The sequence below is a fragment of the Delphinus delphis genome, chromosome 7 (assembly GCF_949987515.2).
Source record: "Delphinus delphis chromosome 7, mDelDel1.2, whole genome shotgun sequence".
NCBI classification, from domain to species: Eukaryota; Metazoa; Chordata; class Mammalia; order Artiodactyla; family Delphinidae; genus Delphinus; species Delphinus delphis.
The window spans coordinates 51,764,704-51,781,423 of NC_082689.1; the positions used below are offsets into that span (position 1 = coordinate 51,764,704).

The 16,720-nt window shown below is 36.4% G+C and overlaps 2 protein-coding genes across 3 annotated transcripts in view; one reads left to right on the forward strand and one right to left on the reverse strand.

Annotated features, from left to right (window-relative positions):
* Positions 1-1,991, forward strand: part of CERKL (CERK like autophagy regulator) — a 147,323-nt gene extending 145,332 nt beyond the window's left edge. For both annotated transcript variants that reach the window (XM_060016492.1, XM_060016493.1), the window contains 2 exons: positions 865-1,043; positions 1,882-1,991. In XM_060016492.1, coding sequence (XP_059872475.1) covers positions 865-1,043; positions 1,882-1,963 — 261 coding nt within the window. In that variant the 3' untranslated portion in view covers positions 1,964-1,991. The remainder of the gene's footprint in view (positions 1-864; positions 1,044-1,881) is intronic.
* Positions 473-16,720, reverse strand: part of ITGA4 (integrin subunit alpha 4) — an 84,529-nt gene continuing 68,281 nt past the window's right edge. The window contains exons 19-28 of the mRNA XM_060016491.1: positions 15,698-15,793; positions 14,390-14,469; positions 13,900-13,989; positions 12,089-12,179; positions 9,528-9,635; positions 8,618-8,743; positions 7,720-7,839; positions 5,641-5,739; positions 5,147-5,266; positions 473-4,670 (exon numbers count right to left, since the gene is read on the reverse strand). Coding sequence (XP_059872474.1) covers positions 4,572-4,670; positions 5,147-5,266; positions 5,641-5,739; positions 7,720-7,839; positions 8,618-8,743; positions 9,528-9,635; positions 12,089-12,179; positions 13,900-13,989; positions 14,390-14,469; positions 15,698-15,793 — 1,029 coding nt within the window. The 3' untranslated portion in view covers positions 473-4,571. The remainder of the gene's footprint in view (positions 4,671-5,146; positions 5,267-5,640; positions 5,740-7,719; positions 7,840-8,617; positions 8,744-9,527; positions 9,636-12,088; positions 12,180-13,899; positions 13,990-14,389; positions 14,470-15,697; positions 15,794-16,720) is intronic.

Sequence of the window (16,720 nt, forward strand, 5' to 3'; positions counted from 1 at the left end):
TTCTGGGCTCTCTATTCTGTTCCATTGATCTATGTGTCTGTTTTTGTGCCGGTACCACACTGTTTTGATTAGTAGTAGTATTTGTAGTAGCTTTGTAGTATTGTCTGAAGTCTGGGAGGGTTATGCCTCCTGCTTTGTTCTTTTTCCTCAGGGTTGCTTTGGCAATTCTGGGTCTTTTATGGTTCCATATGAATTTTAGGATTATTTGTTCTATTTCTGTGAAGAATGCCATGGGTAGTTTGATAAGGATCACATTAAATCTGTAGGTTGCTTTGGGTAGCATGACCAAGAAAGACTGAAATATGAAGCTGACTTTGTACCATGCTAGAGTGGTCAGTAAGCAGCCATAATTATCATGCAACTTGTGTCCATCTTTAAAGTGAGGATGAGACAGGCAAATGCCTGTCAAAATCACATGGGATGGACTTTCTCTTTTTACCTTCATAAGTTTAGTTCTTCGTAATTAAATTCCAAATGTGAAACTTATTCTAGAGTTTGCTCTACATCAGTTAAACTAGTTGACAATAATCAAGTCAGTGGATTATATAAATCCTCCATAACAACAGACCAATATTAAAGATTTAGTTTTTATTGGAAATTATTGTATACAATTTCATGGACATATACTACTTGTCATAAAACAAGTTTGCCAGCTGCTAGATCTAAATGAGCTAGGAAAGCAGAAAAGGGGCTCCTTCTTCCAAAGAAATTGGAACTAATTAGGGTTTCAAAGCTATGAAAACATCAGCATGCACACTGATATTTACTTGCAAATGAGAGCACAGTGAACTTTCCTAGTTTGCATTACAGTTAGGGATAAAGCAAGTACCAAGATTATTTGCATTTATTTTTTGGTTTTTTTAGTTTAATTTTCCATTTGTTGAGACTTACACTGTTGAAGAAGTAAAAGTTCACCCAAGGAGTAACAGCAGTGGACACAATCCAGAGGAAGAAGACGTACCACATGAAACTGCTACAGGAAGCAGTTTCCCTTGGAATGTAGATGGTGATTTAATGGAAGTTGCATCAGAGGTCCATGTTAGGTAAGTCTAATTACTTCACCATCTTGTACTATCAGTTTTGTGTCTGATAGACATATAAATGGAAGTTGCTGCCTTATAACTATCAAAACAGGCAATTGGGCTAATTTTGCTTTAAATTCGTAAGTCAGGGAAGCATAAAAAGACACATGTACAATTTTAATAAATAAAGAAGTGTAACTTTGTATTTATTCACTAATTGTTATGTAGAACCAAAGCATTTTCTTTGGTTATGAGTCTCTACGTTGGCATTCCGAATTACCATTCTTCACAAACTATACAGATAATGTATGTCTACAATTTCCATTTTGAATTTTAAAAAATGGATTAAGATCTGAAACCTTGTGATGCCATCTGAATAGCAGATGGTTACAATTTAATCCCCCAGTCGTTTGAAATTTCCTTTTACCCACAGCAAATACTGTAACACTTTGTGTTCAGCAGTTTGCTTTTATCGTCTTTCCAAAGCATACTTTACGTAAGAACAATTTTACATATTAACAAGAGCAATGGGTTACAAACAGGCTTGGGAACATGCAAACTTATTGTTGATAAGCATTATGACTCAGTGGGTAGAAGAAGTGTGCAGGGCTCCCTGAGTAGCCTGCTAGGTGTGAGCTTTCTACATTCGTGGGTGACTGGGCTTTACAGGAATTACTGCTGCTGATTTATTAGGCCCTGCATTTTTTCCTAGATGGCAGCTCTGCCATGAAAGTATGCTCGTTGGCTATCATTAGATTTCTATTTGGTATTATGCACCACATTCGATAGGGGTTATGTGTGAAAAATACAGAATGATAGGTTGATGAAATAATCATACATATTCTTATATTCTTTACAGAGTACACCCAAGACTTATCAATCTTTATGGAAAAAGCATGGAAGAAACGAATGATTCCAAAGTAACATGTAGTTGTTTATAAGAGGAATGTGAAAATTAATTAGAATTTTAATATGAAGGGATATTGTCATGTTTTAAACAGATATTTTAGTAAGGAAAAAACTATTTTAAAAGAAATTAAAATTGCTATTTTTGATGTTACTAAAAATTAGCTTCTAGGCTTTAAGACATGAAATATATAATATACAAAACGATTTAAATTCTGGTTTTTGGAAAGTATTTATTGGAATGGAAAGTAAATCTTTCATATACTTGAAATTTAAACATGATATATCAATATTTAACCTAGGTTAATTCCAAAATGAACTAATTTGGATTCCTGGATGGATTTGAGTCCATCAATTCTGATGTTAAATTTCCTATAGCCTGATGCCAACAGACCACAGAGTTCATGTAAGAAAGACTGTCCTGATTTCTTGATGAGGTACAGTAATCCAGCGGTATTAAATTACACAGCTAGGAAATGATATAACCAGAAATAGTACTATTTTTTCAAAAGCTCTCTAATAATACCTAGACTACTTGCCAAAAAGAAAAAAGATGGATTTTTTAAAAAGTTAGTTATAGTACCACTTTGGTGAATAGTCTCTGAAAGTTGAAAACTCAAAGTGGTAGGGTTTTGAAATCCATAATACACATAAACTATTCAAAATATCTAACTGGTTAGAATCCTACCTGAAATGGTGTCATTTCTAGTAGGAAGGAACAAAATTTAAATTTCCTCAGGGATCATCCTTGAGGAAGCAATTCTAAATTTGGATTTGATTTTCCACCAATGAGCCTAGACATTTTCTTGAAAGAACTACTTGTTTTTTAATCATAAAAAAACATAGTATCGTTTGTTCAAAGGGTTCTTTAAAATTGAATTAATTTCTATTGGTACACCCCCGAGTTCAGGAGCTTTCGTGCTCATTGGGTCCCGCTGCTCAAATGCCTTCACAAGTTTCTGTGCATTTTTCATTGTCCAGCCACCAATTTGTGAACAGATAACTTACAGGAATTAAGTGGTCTGAGGAAGACAGCTGTTGGCAGGGACCTCTATGAAGTAATCCTCTTCCATAGTGGTAAAGACTGCCCTCTAACCTATCACTTCCCGTAACAGATTTCGAAAATTTGGCCACAACCTTCATATCAAGACAGATGTAGGGACAAATCAGAGGAAATTATATTCTGGTGTTTATCAGCATTTAGTTCATATGCATGAATAAATATTACAAAAAGTGATTGTATTTGCAAATGAAGAGGTATTTTAGACGCAGAAAAACTACTTCATTATAAAAAGTCTAAGATAACACCAACAAAAAACCTAAAATAGTTCAGCCATCACTAAAACATGGAAATTTTGATGTCACATTTTTACCTGATACAAGCTAAATCTATATTTTTCAATTTTACAGTTAAATTTGCTTCTCTACTGGTGAAAACACATTTCATACTTACATTTGAGGAGAAAGGAGTAACATCCAAACAAGAATTTGTTTATTTGCTGAATTTGATAGTCAACATTTTAAACAGTATCTAATTTGTATGAAATACTGGTCCCCAATATGTTCTTTGCAGAGCTTTGATTTTTAAAAATTAGTGAGGTACAGTTTTCATAGTTTACATATATCAGCTAAAGTGCAACATTCGATCTGTTTTAGAATATAAATTAGAATTCTAAGTACTGTTGTTTTTATAAACAAAAAATTTGATTAAAGATGGATTTTTACAATTTACTCTTCAGTACCTTTCCCTTGATAAAATTGTGTTATAGAAGGACTTACTGGATTTATACCTATATAAACATATTTTCTCTTAAAAACTTACTTATGTATATATATATGTACAGAAAGAAAAAAATCCATAGCTGTATAAACAATAATTAGCCAGAAATTATCCCATTAAGCTCAAACCAGTGTATAACTTCAGTCTGAAGTTTGCTCATCAGGCCATAGTATTCATAGACTGCTGAATAGATGGTTGTTGATCAAAGGTTATAGGAAATATATTACAAATCAATGTCTTTAAAGATAAAATATGCTTTAAAATGATAATGTTCCTCTTCTATTCATTAGAAAATTTGGGAACAGCCTTTCAAAAATTCTGCTAAATATTTCTAGAGAACATATTCCAAACAAGTCTCAAAGATCTATTAGAAATGAGTCCTTACCTATTTGGTGGAATTAATTTTACCAAAGCCAGCACATATGGTAAATAGTATTGCTTTTATGGTAAATAGTATTGCTTTTAAAGGAATGATACCTCAAAGTCCAAGTTTTCTCCAGTCGAGTTGTTTACTTCAACATAATTTTAATTCAGATGCACTCATTTCAAGGTATTGTCCAGGGATTACTTATCTTGGATAAGCTGATGCTTTAGTGTTTTTCTATCCATTTAAGAGCATTATCTTTTTGGATATATTAAAATATTACTTTTGGAGTTATTATTTTCTCTTAGAATAATCACTGCTTGAATAATCACTGCTTGGATTTTTCATCTGCATTAAGACATAACATGTCACAAGGTCACGACTAAAAGAAGTACACAGAAGTCTGAGGCAAAATTCACGGTTTCTTGTAAACAATGTCTAAATTTGTTTTAGTATACTGTAACCTGAGTCTGTTATTCTCTCAATTTGAAAGAAGTCTTCAATCATCTTTACTGCTTTTACTGTTAATGTAACTCCAACTGTCTCTTCTGTTTTCTTGTTGTAGGATAGACTTGTACTGTCTTTTGAAGAAGCCAGCCTGAAAATAGCATTAGTCATGAACATTAGCTATTTGATATGAGTATAATAAGAGTCAATGTCAATTGTAGTCAGTAAAAATTAGTTTGGGAAATAATTAGTTTGGGAAATACTGGGTTAAAGAGCATTGTTTTGTTGTTACTGCAGGATTTCTCAGTGATGCACGCACTCTCCAAAATTGAAATTCAACATATAACGTGCAGTGTTTGCCCAATGCTTAGCTAGAAAGAACATCTTTCAAAACGTTTGTTATAGTTTGAACATTTGTTGAAGATAAGTTATCTTTTAAGAAGGCATATTTTTCTAGAAAGACTGTGGTACTAAAGTTAAGAGAAATATGCAATCAGTCAGTGTAAGAATTAACATTAAAAATACTGAAATGCTGAAATCTAGTAACGTGGGAGTCACAAGTTGGCTTTGAGAAGATCAAGAATGGCATTTTGAGTGGTTTAACAATGGTAATTATTAAAGGCTTACCTTCCACATAACATATGAAATCAATAAAAGTAAAATAAGTCCAAGTAGCAAGCTACTTAAAATAATAGCTATAGTGAAATGGCGTTTGGGTCTTTGATGATGTAGTCCTTCGAGTAGCACCTACATAAATTAACCAAAATAAAGAAACACCACTTTAAAACCTTGCCTCTATTTCGTTTGAAGCCCCTCCATGATCCCCAATAGTATTCAGAATAACCCATCCCATTCTCTTGCTGGTCTAACACAAACCATAGGAAACATTGGTAATTGTTTAGCAGCAACAGGGTGTGTAATGGGCCATATCTGTGGTTCTTCCTCCAATCCATCCTACCAAAATCACCTCCTGAAAGAGCTATGTCATGCCTTCCTGGCAGTTGTAGAAAATACCAATCCCCTGTAAAGTATATTAGGCTTGCCATGATTTTCCTGACCAAACACTAGCAATATTTTTTTCCACAATGTTTATGTTTTGGTTAAAAAGGTAATACTCTTACATGTGCAACATTCTCATCCTTGTTTAGTTCAATAACTTTTGGATTTGGCTCTGGAAAAGCTGTTGCTCTTATTTCAAACTTCAGGGCTCTAGTCTCATCCTGTTTAATAAATAAAAAAAGATCACTGTAGCCTGATACATCGTTTTGTTTCATGAAAACACAGAGCAGGTAAGAATCACGAGAAACTCCTTCTATTCTAAAGGTTTTCACATAGAGCAGGTAAGAATCACGAGAAACTCCTTCTATTCTAAAGGTTTTCACAAAGAGCAGGTAAGAATCACGAGAAACTCCTTCTATTCTAAAGGTTTTCACAAGTTATCTTCTCCGGTTTCACCATTTGTAGTTAATTGCAATGCAATGCTTCCTTTGGTTCCAAAGGCATGTCCTTGGTATTAATTTATATGGCATCATTTTGTTGAAATCCTTTTATGCTGCTTTGCAGAGAACTTGATTTAAATGCTTATAATATTTAATATTTAAATACTATTTGATAATTACCAGTGTATTTTTACCTTAGCTATTGAATTTTTATTCCCAAAGAAGACCTTCTTTGTCTGATAAACATTTCCTCAAATTAATTTTATTTGGGCTTGTTTGTTTTTCTTAATTGTGTTGTCATCTTTCTGCTCTGATCAAATACAGATTAGTGTACCAAATATCGTAATGAAAAAATCTGGTACAAATATTTATAACATTCAAAAATAAAATCAGTGGCTGACCTCAGAGCTTTACTGTCTAACAGAGGGCTTTATCACCCAGAATCCAGAGCTTGAGCATCTGTGGACAGGCTCCATAGACTCTAAGGATCTTTGAAGTTGTATTCAAAAATCGAGATTTTTTTTTTTTTTATTTTTCATATGTGCCTTCATTAGGGTAGATGAGAATATATTCTTTTGTCAAATTCTTAAAGAGGACACTATGACCAACAAAAGTTAAAACTACTGTGTAGAACATGTAGAATTTTAGGGCTAAAAATAAATTATATACTTTATCTGGAGCAGTTTTTTTCAACAGGGATGATTCTGTACCCTCGAGGAGAGTCAGCTATGTCTGGAGACATTTCTGGCTGGCAGGACTTGGGAGGGAGTGTACTGCCATTTAGTGGGGAGAAGCCAGCTATGCTGATAAATATCCTACAATGCACAGGACAGCCCCTGACAACAAAGAAGCATTTGGTCCAAAATGCTACTAGTGCCCACTGTTGAGAAACCTGGACCTCAAAAAGAGTATGAAGGCAGGCTGCAAAAGTTTAAATAACTTGTAACTAAAACAGACAGCTCTTATTTCCCTGTCTGGTGCGTGTTCCTCTTGACCACCTTGTGGTAATTTCAACTACTCCTCTTAACAAAACATAATAGCTCTCATTTCCTTTGGCTTATTATGTGCTGTGCACTAAGTGCTTTATGAAAACCATCTAATCTGCAGCAACCCTGAAAAAGAGATATTACCCATATTAATCTGATAAGGAAACTGGAGAACAGAACTCCAGATAAAACCAATGATCTCAAAGTACTTCTCATAAATATGCATACTGCTTCTTAGGAAGAAGTCCAACATGTATTTAGTTAATTTTTAATTCAGCCTTTCAAAGTTCATCTTCTTAAAAGCGTGTTTGTGTTTTACTGTTGATAAATTTTGATGTTTTGGTTTGATTTTCTGGAAGTCTTAATTTTTAGCAAATATATATTAATAAATGTATACGATATACAATAGTAGGTTTTTAAGCATAAAGTCATTTGGAAAGAATTTTAAGGATATATGAAATGTTAAAGCAGCTAACTTCTCTAATTTGATCAAGGTTCATAAATAGTTGGACATGCTTTCTAAAATCTCTTAATTATAGTCTATTTACAGTCTTAGTAATCTGTTTAATTACTAAAGCCATGTCATTTAGACAGTGTATATTGTAGTGATAAATGGAAACAGTTTTGGAGTTTCACTCCAGATTTTACATTCATTCATACCGTCTTAATTTGTTGAATGCCTCCTTACATACTATCCTACCTGTATAAGATGGTCGCGTTTGTAGATTCTATATGAAATCTTCTCCACAAAGTTGTCACTGTATCATAGACTTACCATTTCTAAAATGGATGGCCGACCCTCCAACTGAATGTGAACACTGGCTTCTTTTCCACTGTCCATTCTCCCAAAATTGCATGAGAAAGTTAAACAATGTGGATCAGCTCTCATGCAGTACTTGAAAAGAATACAAAAGAGCGATGTTAAAATTTCAACATTTTAAAAAAAGATGGCTAAAATATTTAGATGGCTGAATATTTAGATGGCTGAATATTTAGATGGCTAAATATTTAGATGGCTAAATACACGTGGAGTTCAAGATCTGCTCCCCTTAGTGGCATTTTGCAGAAATTTATCTTGATATAAACATGGAATTAAAGATATGCTTTCATTAGTGGCACTTAAAAAATTATCTTGTTTTAAACAAAACACAAATGTTTAGTAAATTAACAAAAACAAAGTATTCGAACTAGATCACATGTTTTCATTATTCTTATGAACTTAATCTTCTGGGATAGAAAAAGTAAGACACCTAATCAGAGTCTTGCTACGTTACATGTTCTATGTTCATTGTAAAACTTGGATCATTTTAAGGGCTTTCTCGGGTTTTTTTCCCCATACATTCACTAAAATGAAAATACTGAAAATTAATTTCATGCCACAAAGGCCGTTCAGCTGAGAACAGCATCTTGACCCGCAAAGGGTCTGACACAACGTCTGGTTGGCATAAATTGGGCACTTGTTGCATAAATAATGAAAGTATATTGTATATATTTAACCCTGGGTGTCTCTCAACTCTCCAATCATGCCTGTTCCTCACACACAAGAACATTACCTGAACTGGCTTCTCTCCTATACTCAACTGACAGTTCAAAACCCCTTGGTTCATGGGTTTAAGTGTTTCAGTTCTGTAGGTTGGAAAGCAAAGACTACAACCTGAAAAATTGAAACTTACCAGTAGCCTCTTATCAGTCTTTGATAAAAATTTGAATATATCTTTCAGGGTCTCCATTGTGCCTTTTTTCTGCTCTAATGCACACTTTCTTTGGTACTTCTTAAAATGGCATTCTCCAACAGTAGTCTACAAAGAAAGAAAGAAAAATCTTATCCAATATTGGAAAGAACAACAGCTACATGGCTTTAAAACTTACCTTTTAAAGCTTACCTTTCCTGAAATATATCAAGTACTTATAAAATTGTGTGAAAATATTTTTTGATGTGGGAGAGATTAAATCTCTGTGGCAAAAAACGCAACAAAAACCCAGAAAAATTTTAAAGGGTTGGATATAGGTCAATTAGGGCAATTAGGGCAATATGAAAAATGGACATTTGAACATTAGTATTATATTGAACAGTTCTTTGGCTTTAGACATACAACAAAGTGTTCTAAAAGCATGCCCTACCATCTAAATCTGGGATTCAAGTAAGATTTTTAAGGATTATATATCAAATCTACTGAGTAGGTTTCTTTGTCGATTGTCTTAAAACTGGAACGTAAAAACAATTCTGATAGAATCATCAACACAAGAATATTGATTCTTAAGTAGTTATTTGAATATTAATAAAAGGCTGAAGTACTGCTTTTTCAACAGTGGTCTCAAGCTTTATGGAGAATCCCACCAATTAAATTACTGCCACAGGTCCCTATCACAAAGAAAATCTACCAAAGATGGTAGAGCATAGTTCTTTTATTGTGTTAAGTCACATGTAGAGGCTCCACTGTAATCCTGCCATTCTAATGCAATATTCAAAGTGTCCACAGTAAATGCACGGTGCATTCGTAGTTTAGACTAAGTGTGACTGAAGTAACAGAAATCTCCATTTTAGCAATATTACTTAGAATAAAGGAAGGAACACGTTTTTACCTGGACATCCAAAATGTTGAACAGTTTATCCGTTTGGGGAATAAAAGAATTTGGTATCGTTATTTCCACACTAATATTTGGAGCCATGCTTTGGCCAGTGTTGATAACCTGATAAGAAGAAAGAAAATTTAAACACTCAAAAAATACTTTTTATAGAAGTACAGATACCAATGAACTTTTCAGGTGAACCCATACATTTCATGTAACATTTATAATGGTGGGGGTTTGGAGTTGGCAGCTGCACGGCAAAAGGAGACAGAATATCCAGTCAGAACTTTAAAACGTTTGTTAATAATATAACTAGTCATTATTCCCAGACCTCTCCTTTTGGTGCCGATGAGACCAAACTGTCTACACTGATGGTCTACCGCAGAAGTAGTCGGAGGAAAAAGACATCAGTAATACACAGTTGACCCCTGAACCACTCAGGGGGATTAGGGTCACTGACCTCAGCACAGTTGAAACTCCTAATATAGTGTATACTCAGCCCTCTGCCTACATGGTTTCTCTGTTTGCACAGATTCAACCAACCGTGGATTGTGTAGTACTATAGTATTTACTATTGAAAAAAACCCCACATATAAGTGGACCCGTGCAGTTTAAACCTGTGTTGTTCAAGGGCCAACTGTACCTGGGTATGGCACATTATAGATCTAAAAAACCATGATCGGTTGTCCTTATAACTATCCCATGAGGTGGGCTGACATTTTATTATTTGCCATCTCAGGAGAATGCTGAGGTGTTAACGTTGTAACCAAGATGAAAGTTAAAAAGTGACAAGAAGCGGGACCAAAACCCAGGTATTCTAATTCTAAATTCTATGTGGGTTTCACAAAGTCACTCTGTGCTGAGAGAATAATCAGCAGCAGTAAGTGAATAAAAATATTTTAAATTCAGGAAAATTACAATGCTGATACACTCATAAAATCAGAAGAGGCTAGGTTATTGGGTTTTAGGAAAAAAAACAGTTTTTTAATAATGCATAAGGGGAAGATATTTCATTATTGTTGATAAATCTGGGGTTTGCAGACCGCTGAAGAAGGAAATTGGGCCAAAATATGGCCTCCTGAGAACTATAAAACCAACACAGTAAGTCAGAAAAAAGATGTGCTACAATATCTAAATGAAATAGCATGACTCAAAGACTTGCAATAATCTTCTGAACACACACGATGTAAATAGAGAGAGAGTATCCCTGGGCTTTGGGACAGGTGGTAACTGCCAGGCCTTGGAAGCACAGGGCAGTTGCAAAAGGCAATGTCAGCAATGGGGACCCAGCACTGCCCAGACCTTTAGACAAGGTCTTCCTGACGCCAGCAAATAACCAAGCTCACTTACAATATTCTTTATGCATGTTCGCCTAATAACATTTACACCTCCGAGAACATCTTCATACTTGGACAAGTCACCAAGCCTACAGACTGAAAGAATCTCCATGCCCAGTCACTCCATTGTAATTTAACTAGACAATACTTGTGAACTATTATTTGCAACGTAATAAATAGGCCTTCTAGAGTCCAACTCAGTTTCTGTTTATCAGAGTACAAACCCCCACTGGACTGTGACAGGAGCATTTTGGGGGACTTCAAAGTAGAGGGCGACATTTTTCCAACACTAGGGTATACTAGTGTAACAACAACTTGAGTACGGACTCAAAAGAATTTTGAGGTCATTCTTCTTCCACAGATTGGGGCAGTGGCCCAGGAGTTTGCATTTTGGATAAGCACCTCAAGTGATTCTAATACACATTTTGAAAAGCATTGCCTTACAAAGTATCATAATGTACCTACTGCAGATTCACTCACAGTCTGTCGATTGTTACATAGCTCTTGAGAATGTGTGAGCAGTGCTTTCGGTTCAAAAAATGTTTTTGTGGACATTATCTCCAATTATTTGCTCATTATCAACACCCATGCTGTAACAAAAATTTCAGTTTGACGGTAAAAAGTGTTTAATGAAATTTTAGCTCTCTATTAGTATGTTAATACTTCCGGATGATGATGATACTCTTTCCTTTTTAAAAAGATTATTTAGTAAATGATGGATCACTTGTCATGGGTCATATACCAATGGCTTGAAAGGCTGACTAAGCAGACCTTAAATGGAGATGCGGAGGTAAAAGCTTCCTTTACTTGGTAAGGTTAGGACTTGTATGAAGCTTGGACCACGAAGAGGTTTCACTGATTTGCACCCAAAGATGCCTTTTCTTGACCTATTCTGATTTCTGCATGCATCTTTAGCAGATTCAGTTCCTCCCGTAACTTTGCCTATTTCAGGCATTACCTCTGTTCCCAGGAGGTACTTACTGTAAGGAGAGGTAGTATAAGGAGAGGTAGTATAAGGAGAGTGGGCTTAATAACAGGGACAAGATGAATGGGAGAGAAGGCGCAGGGGCCCACCAGGCAAGGGCATGAGCCCTGCTGCAGCTCCCTTCTCGCCCTCAGCCAGCTGAGGTGGCCCAAAGCTGAGGGATGCCACACAGATATGATGTCCTCTGGAGCAATGCATCGGTAACATTCTTTCAGTTTGCTACAAATATCAGCACAATCAACTTTTCTTACGTGGAAAGTGAAGTTCATTTTCTCTGCCATACACATTTCAGGCTCACTTTCCTCCTTTGGGCCATACACAAACGACGTTGGGTTTACAAACCTGCCAGAAATGAATTCAGATTTAATTTAACTGTCTTATTTGATGAGGTATTAGAAACAGTCTTTCTCTCTAGTCTAAATATAGCATATCTCTTAAATATCCCTTAAATATGCCATCATTCAGACGACAGGTGCCTCTAAGTACCATGGAATACTTTTGGTTTCTTGTAAAGATAAGAATTTTAGGGAAAATGTAATGAAATTAGAAAGCCACGTGCTCTGACTGGGGTGATCATTTCTCTTCCCGCCAATATCCTTTGCCTTCCCAATACTGCCTGGCTCACTCTAGTGACCATTCCTTCTCTCTCAGCCCTCAAATGCTTCACGCAAACTTGACGAATATGAGATAAATTCTTAGCTTTTCCCTAGGGCTCCAGTATCCTCCTGTATTTCAATCTAGCTGACAGATGTTTGAGTGATTTCTTATCACGCCCAGTTCCTGCTGGCTGTTTGTAATGGACCCCAAGTCTGGGGAACAATTCAAACATCAAGAAGTAGGGCAAATTTTTGTTAGGGTACAAGGTTGTCATTCCTTTACCTGAGATGAGACACACGCACGGTCAGTAATGAACTTTAAGACGTATTTTTCTAGGAAAATCCCGACTCCCCAGGTTGCTAATATTTGGCAGCTAATATGAGGTAATATGTTAGAGACTCTTTTACAAAGGAAAGAAATGAGAAATATTCCAATGTTGTAGATTTAGGCAGCTTGACAGTTGCAGAGCATCCCTTGCTCAAAATGAGATGTGGATGACGGAAAAGCAGGAGGACATACTTATAACAGAACCAAGGAGGCGAGGCGAGGTAAGCATTCGAACCCAGGCAACGTGCAACTGACTTCTCTTTACTCCCCACTACTCGCCCTTGAATGGATTCCTCTTTCCTCCGCTGGTTTTCTCTCACAAACTGGAGAATCAGTTCCATCAGTTTCGGACACTATTTTTATATAACTATATGCCACCTTTATGGGTGGTTAAAAATGACTAGGGATGCTTTATAGTTAGGGCAACTAGAAGAGCTCATCTATTTGTCCTGTGTCTCATATTGTCTATTGCTTTAAAAATGTGGTTTTAAACAAAGATTAGTAGGCTCAATAATTTCCAGTAAAATCATGAAAGGTTTTCATGATACTCCTTTAATTCCTTCTCTTCACATCTCCTTCCTGAGTCATAGGAGGGTCCACTCAAACAATTACTAAAATTGTGAGGAATCAGTGACTGCGGGGCTGTGGCTATGGAACTCTGTAATTCACGGATATAAAGAGGGGACAAGGGAGCCGGCTCTCTTGTATCTCAATTCATCTGCCACGCAGGTAGATGCGGGGTCTGCACAAGGGCGATTTGGCCAACCTTCCACTTCTCTGAACTTCACACTTGCCCTGGCCACTGAGCATGATACAAAGTGCACGCTGGCACTCTGGGGCCCTGGCCTGCACGGCGTACCGCTGAATGGTTGGACGTGGCCTCCTATTGGGCTTTTCCAGTAAGAAATCTCCTCCATTGGGGCATTAGTTTGAGGTGGTCTCAGTGATGACTACAGAGTGGGTTAAAATAACGAACACCTAAGCAATGGGCTGCAACACCGAGGTAATTGTTAAGAGACAGAAACAGCACATGACCTTTTCTTAAAAAACTTTAAATAGGCTTTTGACCAGTAGTTTAAGAAGCAACAGAATTCAAAATCAGCTCAGAATTTTACAGGAGTCCTCCATATCTACTCACCCATGAACAGTTAGCATGACTTCATACTTGAGAGGTACTGTTAAAGTCACTTTGTTACGCTTCACGTTGCCTGTTTCTCCTTCATTTTCACTACAGAAGCAAATAGAAAACACCGTCTTAGAATCCAGTCAGCACAAAACTTCTCTTCAGAGGGAACTAGTTACGCCCCATGTATACCTAATGTACTTGGAGGTTGGTTTAAAAAATGCTTTTTGAGGAGCGGGGATAAAAGTAGACGCAGTAGTAAGAAATATTTATGTCAGAGTTGGCAGAAATTTGCTCTCATTATTTATGCTGTTATTTGCTTCTATGCTATAAAACCCTGTGTTAGAAGGGTTTTTTGTTTGTTTAACAGATCACATAAGGAAGTTTTCTCCTGCAGACAATGGAACACAGCTCCATGGTTCCCCTAAGGTCACCCCCTTTTCTCCCCCCAAAAGTCAGGGGTTCATTTCCTTTAACACAATTGTTTTTTCATAATGAAATATACCAGGCGGCATGCACTGTGATGTTGAGATCCTCTTCTGCTCTGCTGAGTGAGCTGGCATCCAGAAGAAAGCTAATATCTGTCTGAAAAACATAGGGAACGCTCATTTTAAAAATAATCTAGGCACAAATATACAATGGAATATTACTTAGCCATAAAAAGAAACGAAATTGAGCTATTTGTAATGAGGTGGATAGACCTAGAGTCTGTCATACAGAGTGAAGTAAGTCAGAAAGAGAAAGACAAATACCGTATGCTAACACATATATATATATGGAATTTAAGAAAAAAAAATGTCATGAAGAACCTAGGGGTAAGACAGGAATAAAGACACAGACCTACTAGAGAATGGACTTGAGGATATGGGGAGTGGGAACGGTAAGCTGTGACAAAGCAAGAGAGAGGCATGGACATATATACACTACGAAACGTAAGGTAGATAGCTAGTGGGAAGCAGCCGCATAGCACAGGGAGATCAGCTCGGTGCTTTGTGACTGCCTGGAGGGGCGGGATAGGGAGGGTGGGAGGGAGGGAAGGAGACGCAAGAGGGAAGAGATATGAGAACATATGTATATGTATAACTGATTCACTTTGCTATGAAGCAGAAACTAACACACCATTGTAAAGCAATTATACTCCAATAAAGATGTAAAAAAAAAATAAAAAAATAAAAATAATCTAAAGTTTGTTTTTACAATCTGAATTTTAGTTTTTCTTATTATTTATGTTCTGTGAAATACAGATACGAAATGATGTCCTACAAGCATAGGCTAACCCTCACTCAGAGAACTACGGGGAAGCTGTCGGGTCTGTGGCAATTTTAAAGCTGCAGCATTTCCACGAGTGACGTTCAGAGACAAAGCCTCCTCTGAATGTAGATAGGCAGGTCCAGACTGACAAAATTAGAGATGCTTTAACAACTTGAGTGGGCACTCTTGCCAGAAACACCTTTTAGTAGAGGACAGGTGACATGCCTGGCAGATAGGACCACCCGGGGTGGAGTTGGGGGAGTGTTGGGGAAGGGTGAGGCTGGGCAGCGGAATTGATTGACGCATTCACCTGCCCGTCCTGACACAAACAGGCGCCCCCTTCTTTTTCTTTCTTTTAAACAGTGAACATTGCCAAGAATATAAACACAATCTCAAAGATCTCAAGCCCAGTTGGTTTGGGTTTTATTTCATTTAGCTACTTACTCTTAGTAAATAATAAAAACGACAACAACAAATTATTTGCATGCAGCACAAACATAAGGAAACAGAAAATATTTTATATTCATGTCAGTAACAAAAACTATAAATGCTAAATGCTTACCCTTGATAGATGATCTACATATATATAACCAACCCTGCAGTCAAGTTTTACTATGCCAGAGCTGTCTGTTACTTCGCAGTTTATTTGTTTCTCGTCCTAAAAGGAAAATGAAATAACTGGTTTAAGTAGGTAAGGAATGAGAAGTTCATAACATATGTTTAAGGATGGTTTTTGAAAAGAAAATCATCCCTGAATACTTTCTTGGAAGACTAATTTCTGTTTACTTTGGGGATAAATCAATAGGAATATAAATACACTACATAAATATGTGTGTACAAGTATAGATTCATTCTAATATTCACATATATTCTCCACAGAATAATTCCTGGATTTGTAGCTTTCAACCATGTTTCTGTGTTCCCTAACTCAAGGTTCCTTGAAAAATCACAAAGCAAGGGATTCATAAGGTCTATATTTCATTGGCTGCCTTCTGTCTGGGTTGTGAGAGTGTGATAAAGGTATTTAATTATAACTGTAATCACAATTATATATATATTCAAATATTCAGGGAAATATAAATTTATATACATCTCACAGATGTATATTTCCCTGAATAACTGAGTTTTCCCTCTTACCATTGCAAACAGGCTCCCAAAGCTCTAGAGGAAGTGGGTAGTAGATATTTATAAGAGGTCAAAGGCCTTTCTAAATGTCCTTAGTGTGAAGAAATGGTCTCTGGATAAGAGATGGGTAAATTTTTCTAAGAGGCAGAGGAGCATCCACGGAGAAAGTGACTGAGACTTTTCTCTTTCAAATTTAACATTATTAATACCTCACTGATGGATTTAAGTGCTCATGACTGAGGCACAGTGGTAAAAAGGAAAAAAAAAAAGGAAAAGGTCTCCAGGTGCTCCAAACTCTTGCAGGAAAGGAGAAACTTGCCTACAATCTGGTTGACACCAGGATTTTGGAATTTGACGCTGGTTCTAGCATTTTGGAGGTCCTCTGGGATCGAGACAGTGTACGTGAACTTAAAATGCAGAGCAGTAACTCTGGGAGCCCAGCATGAAGGACCAATATGGC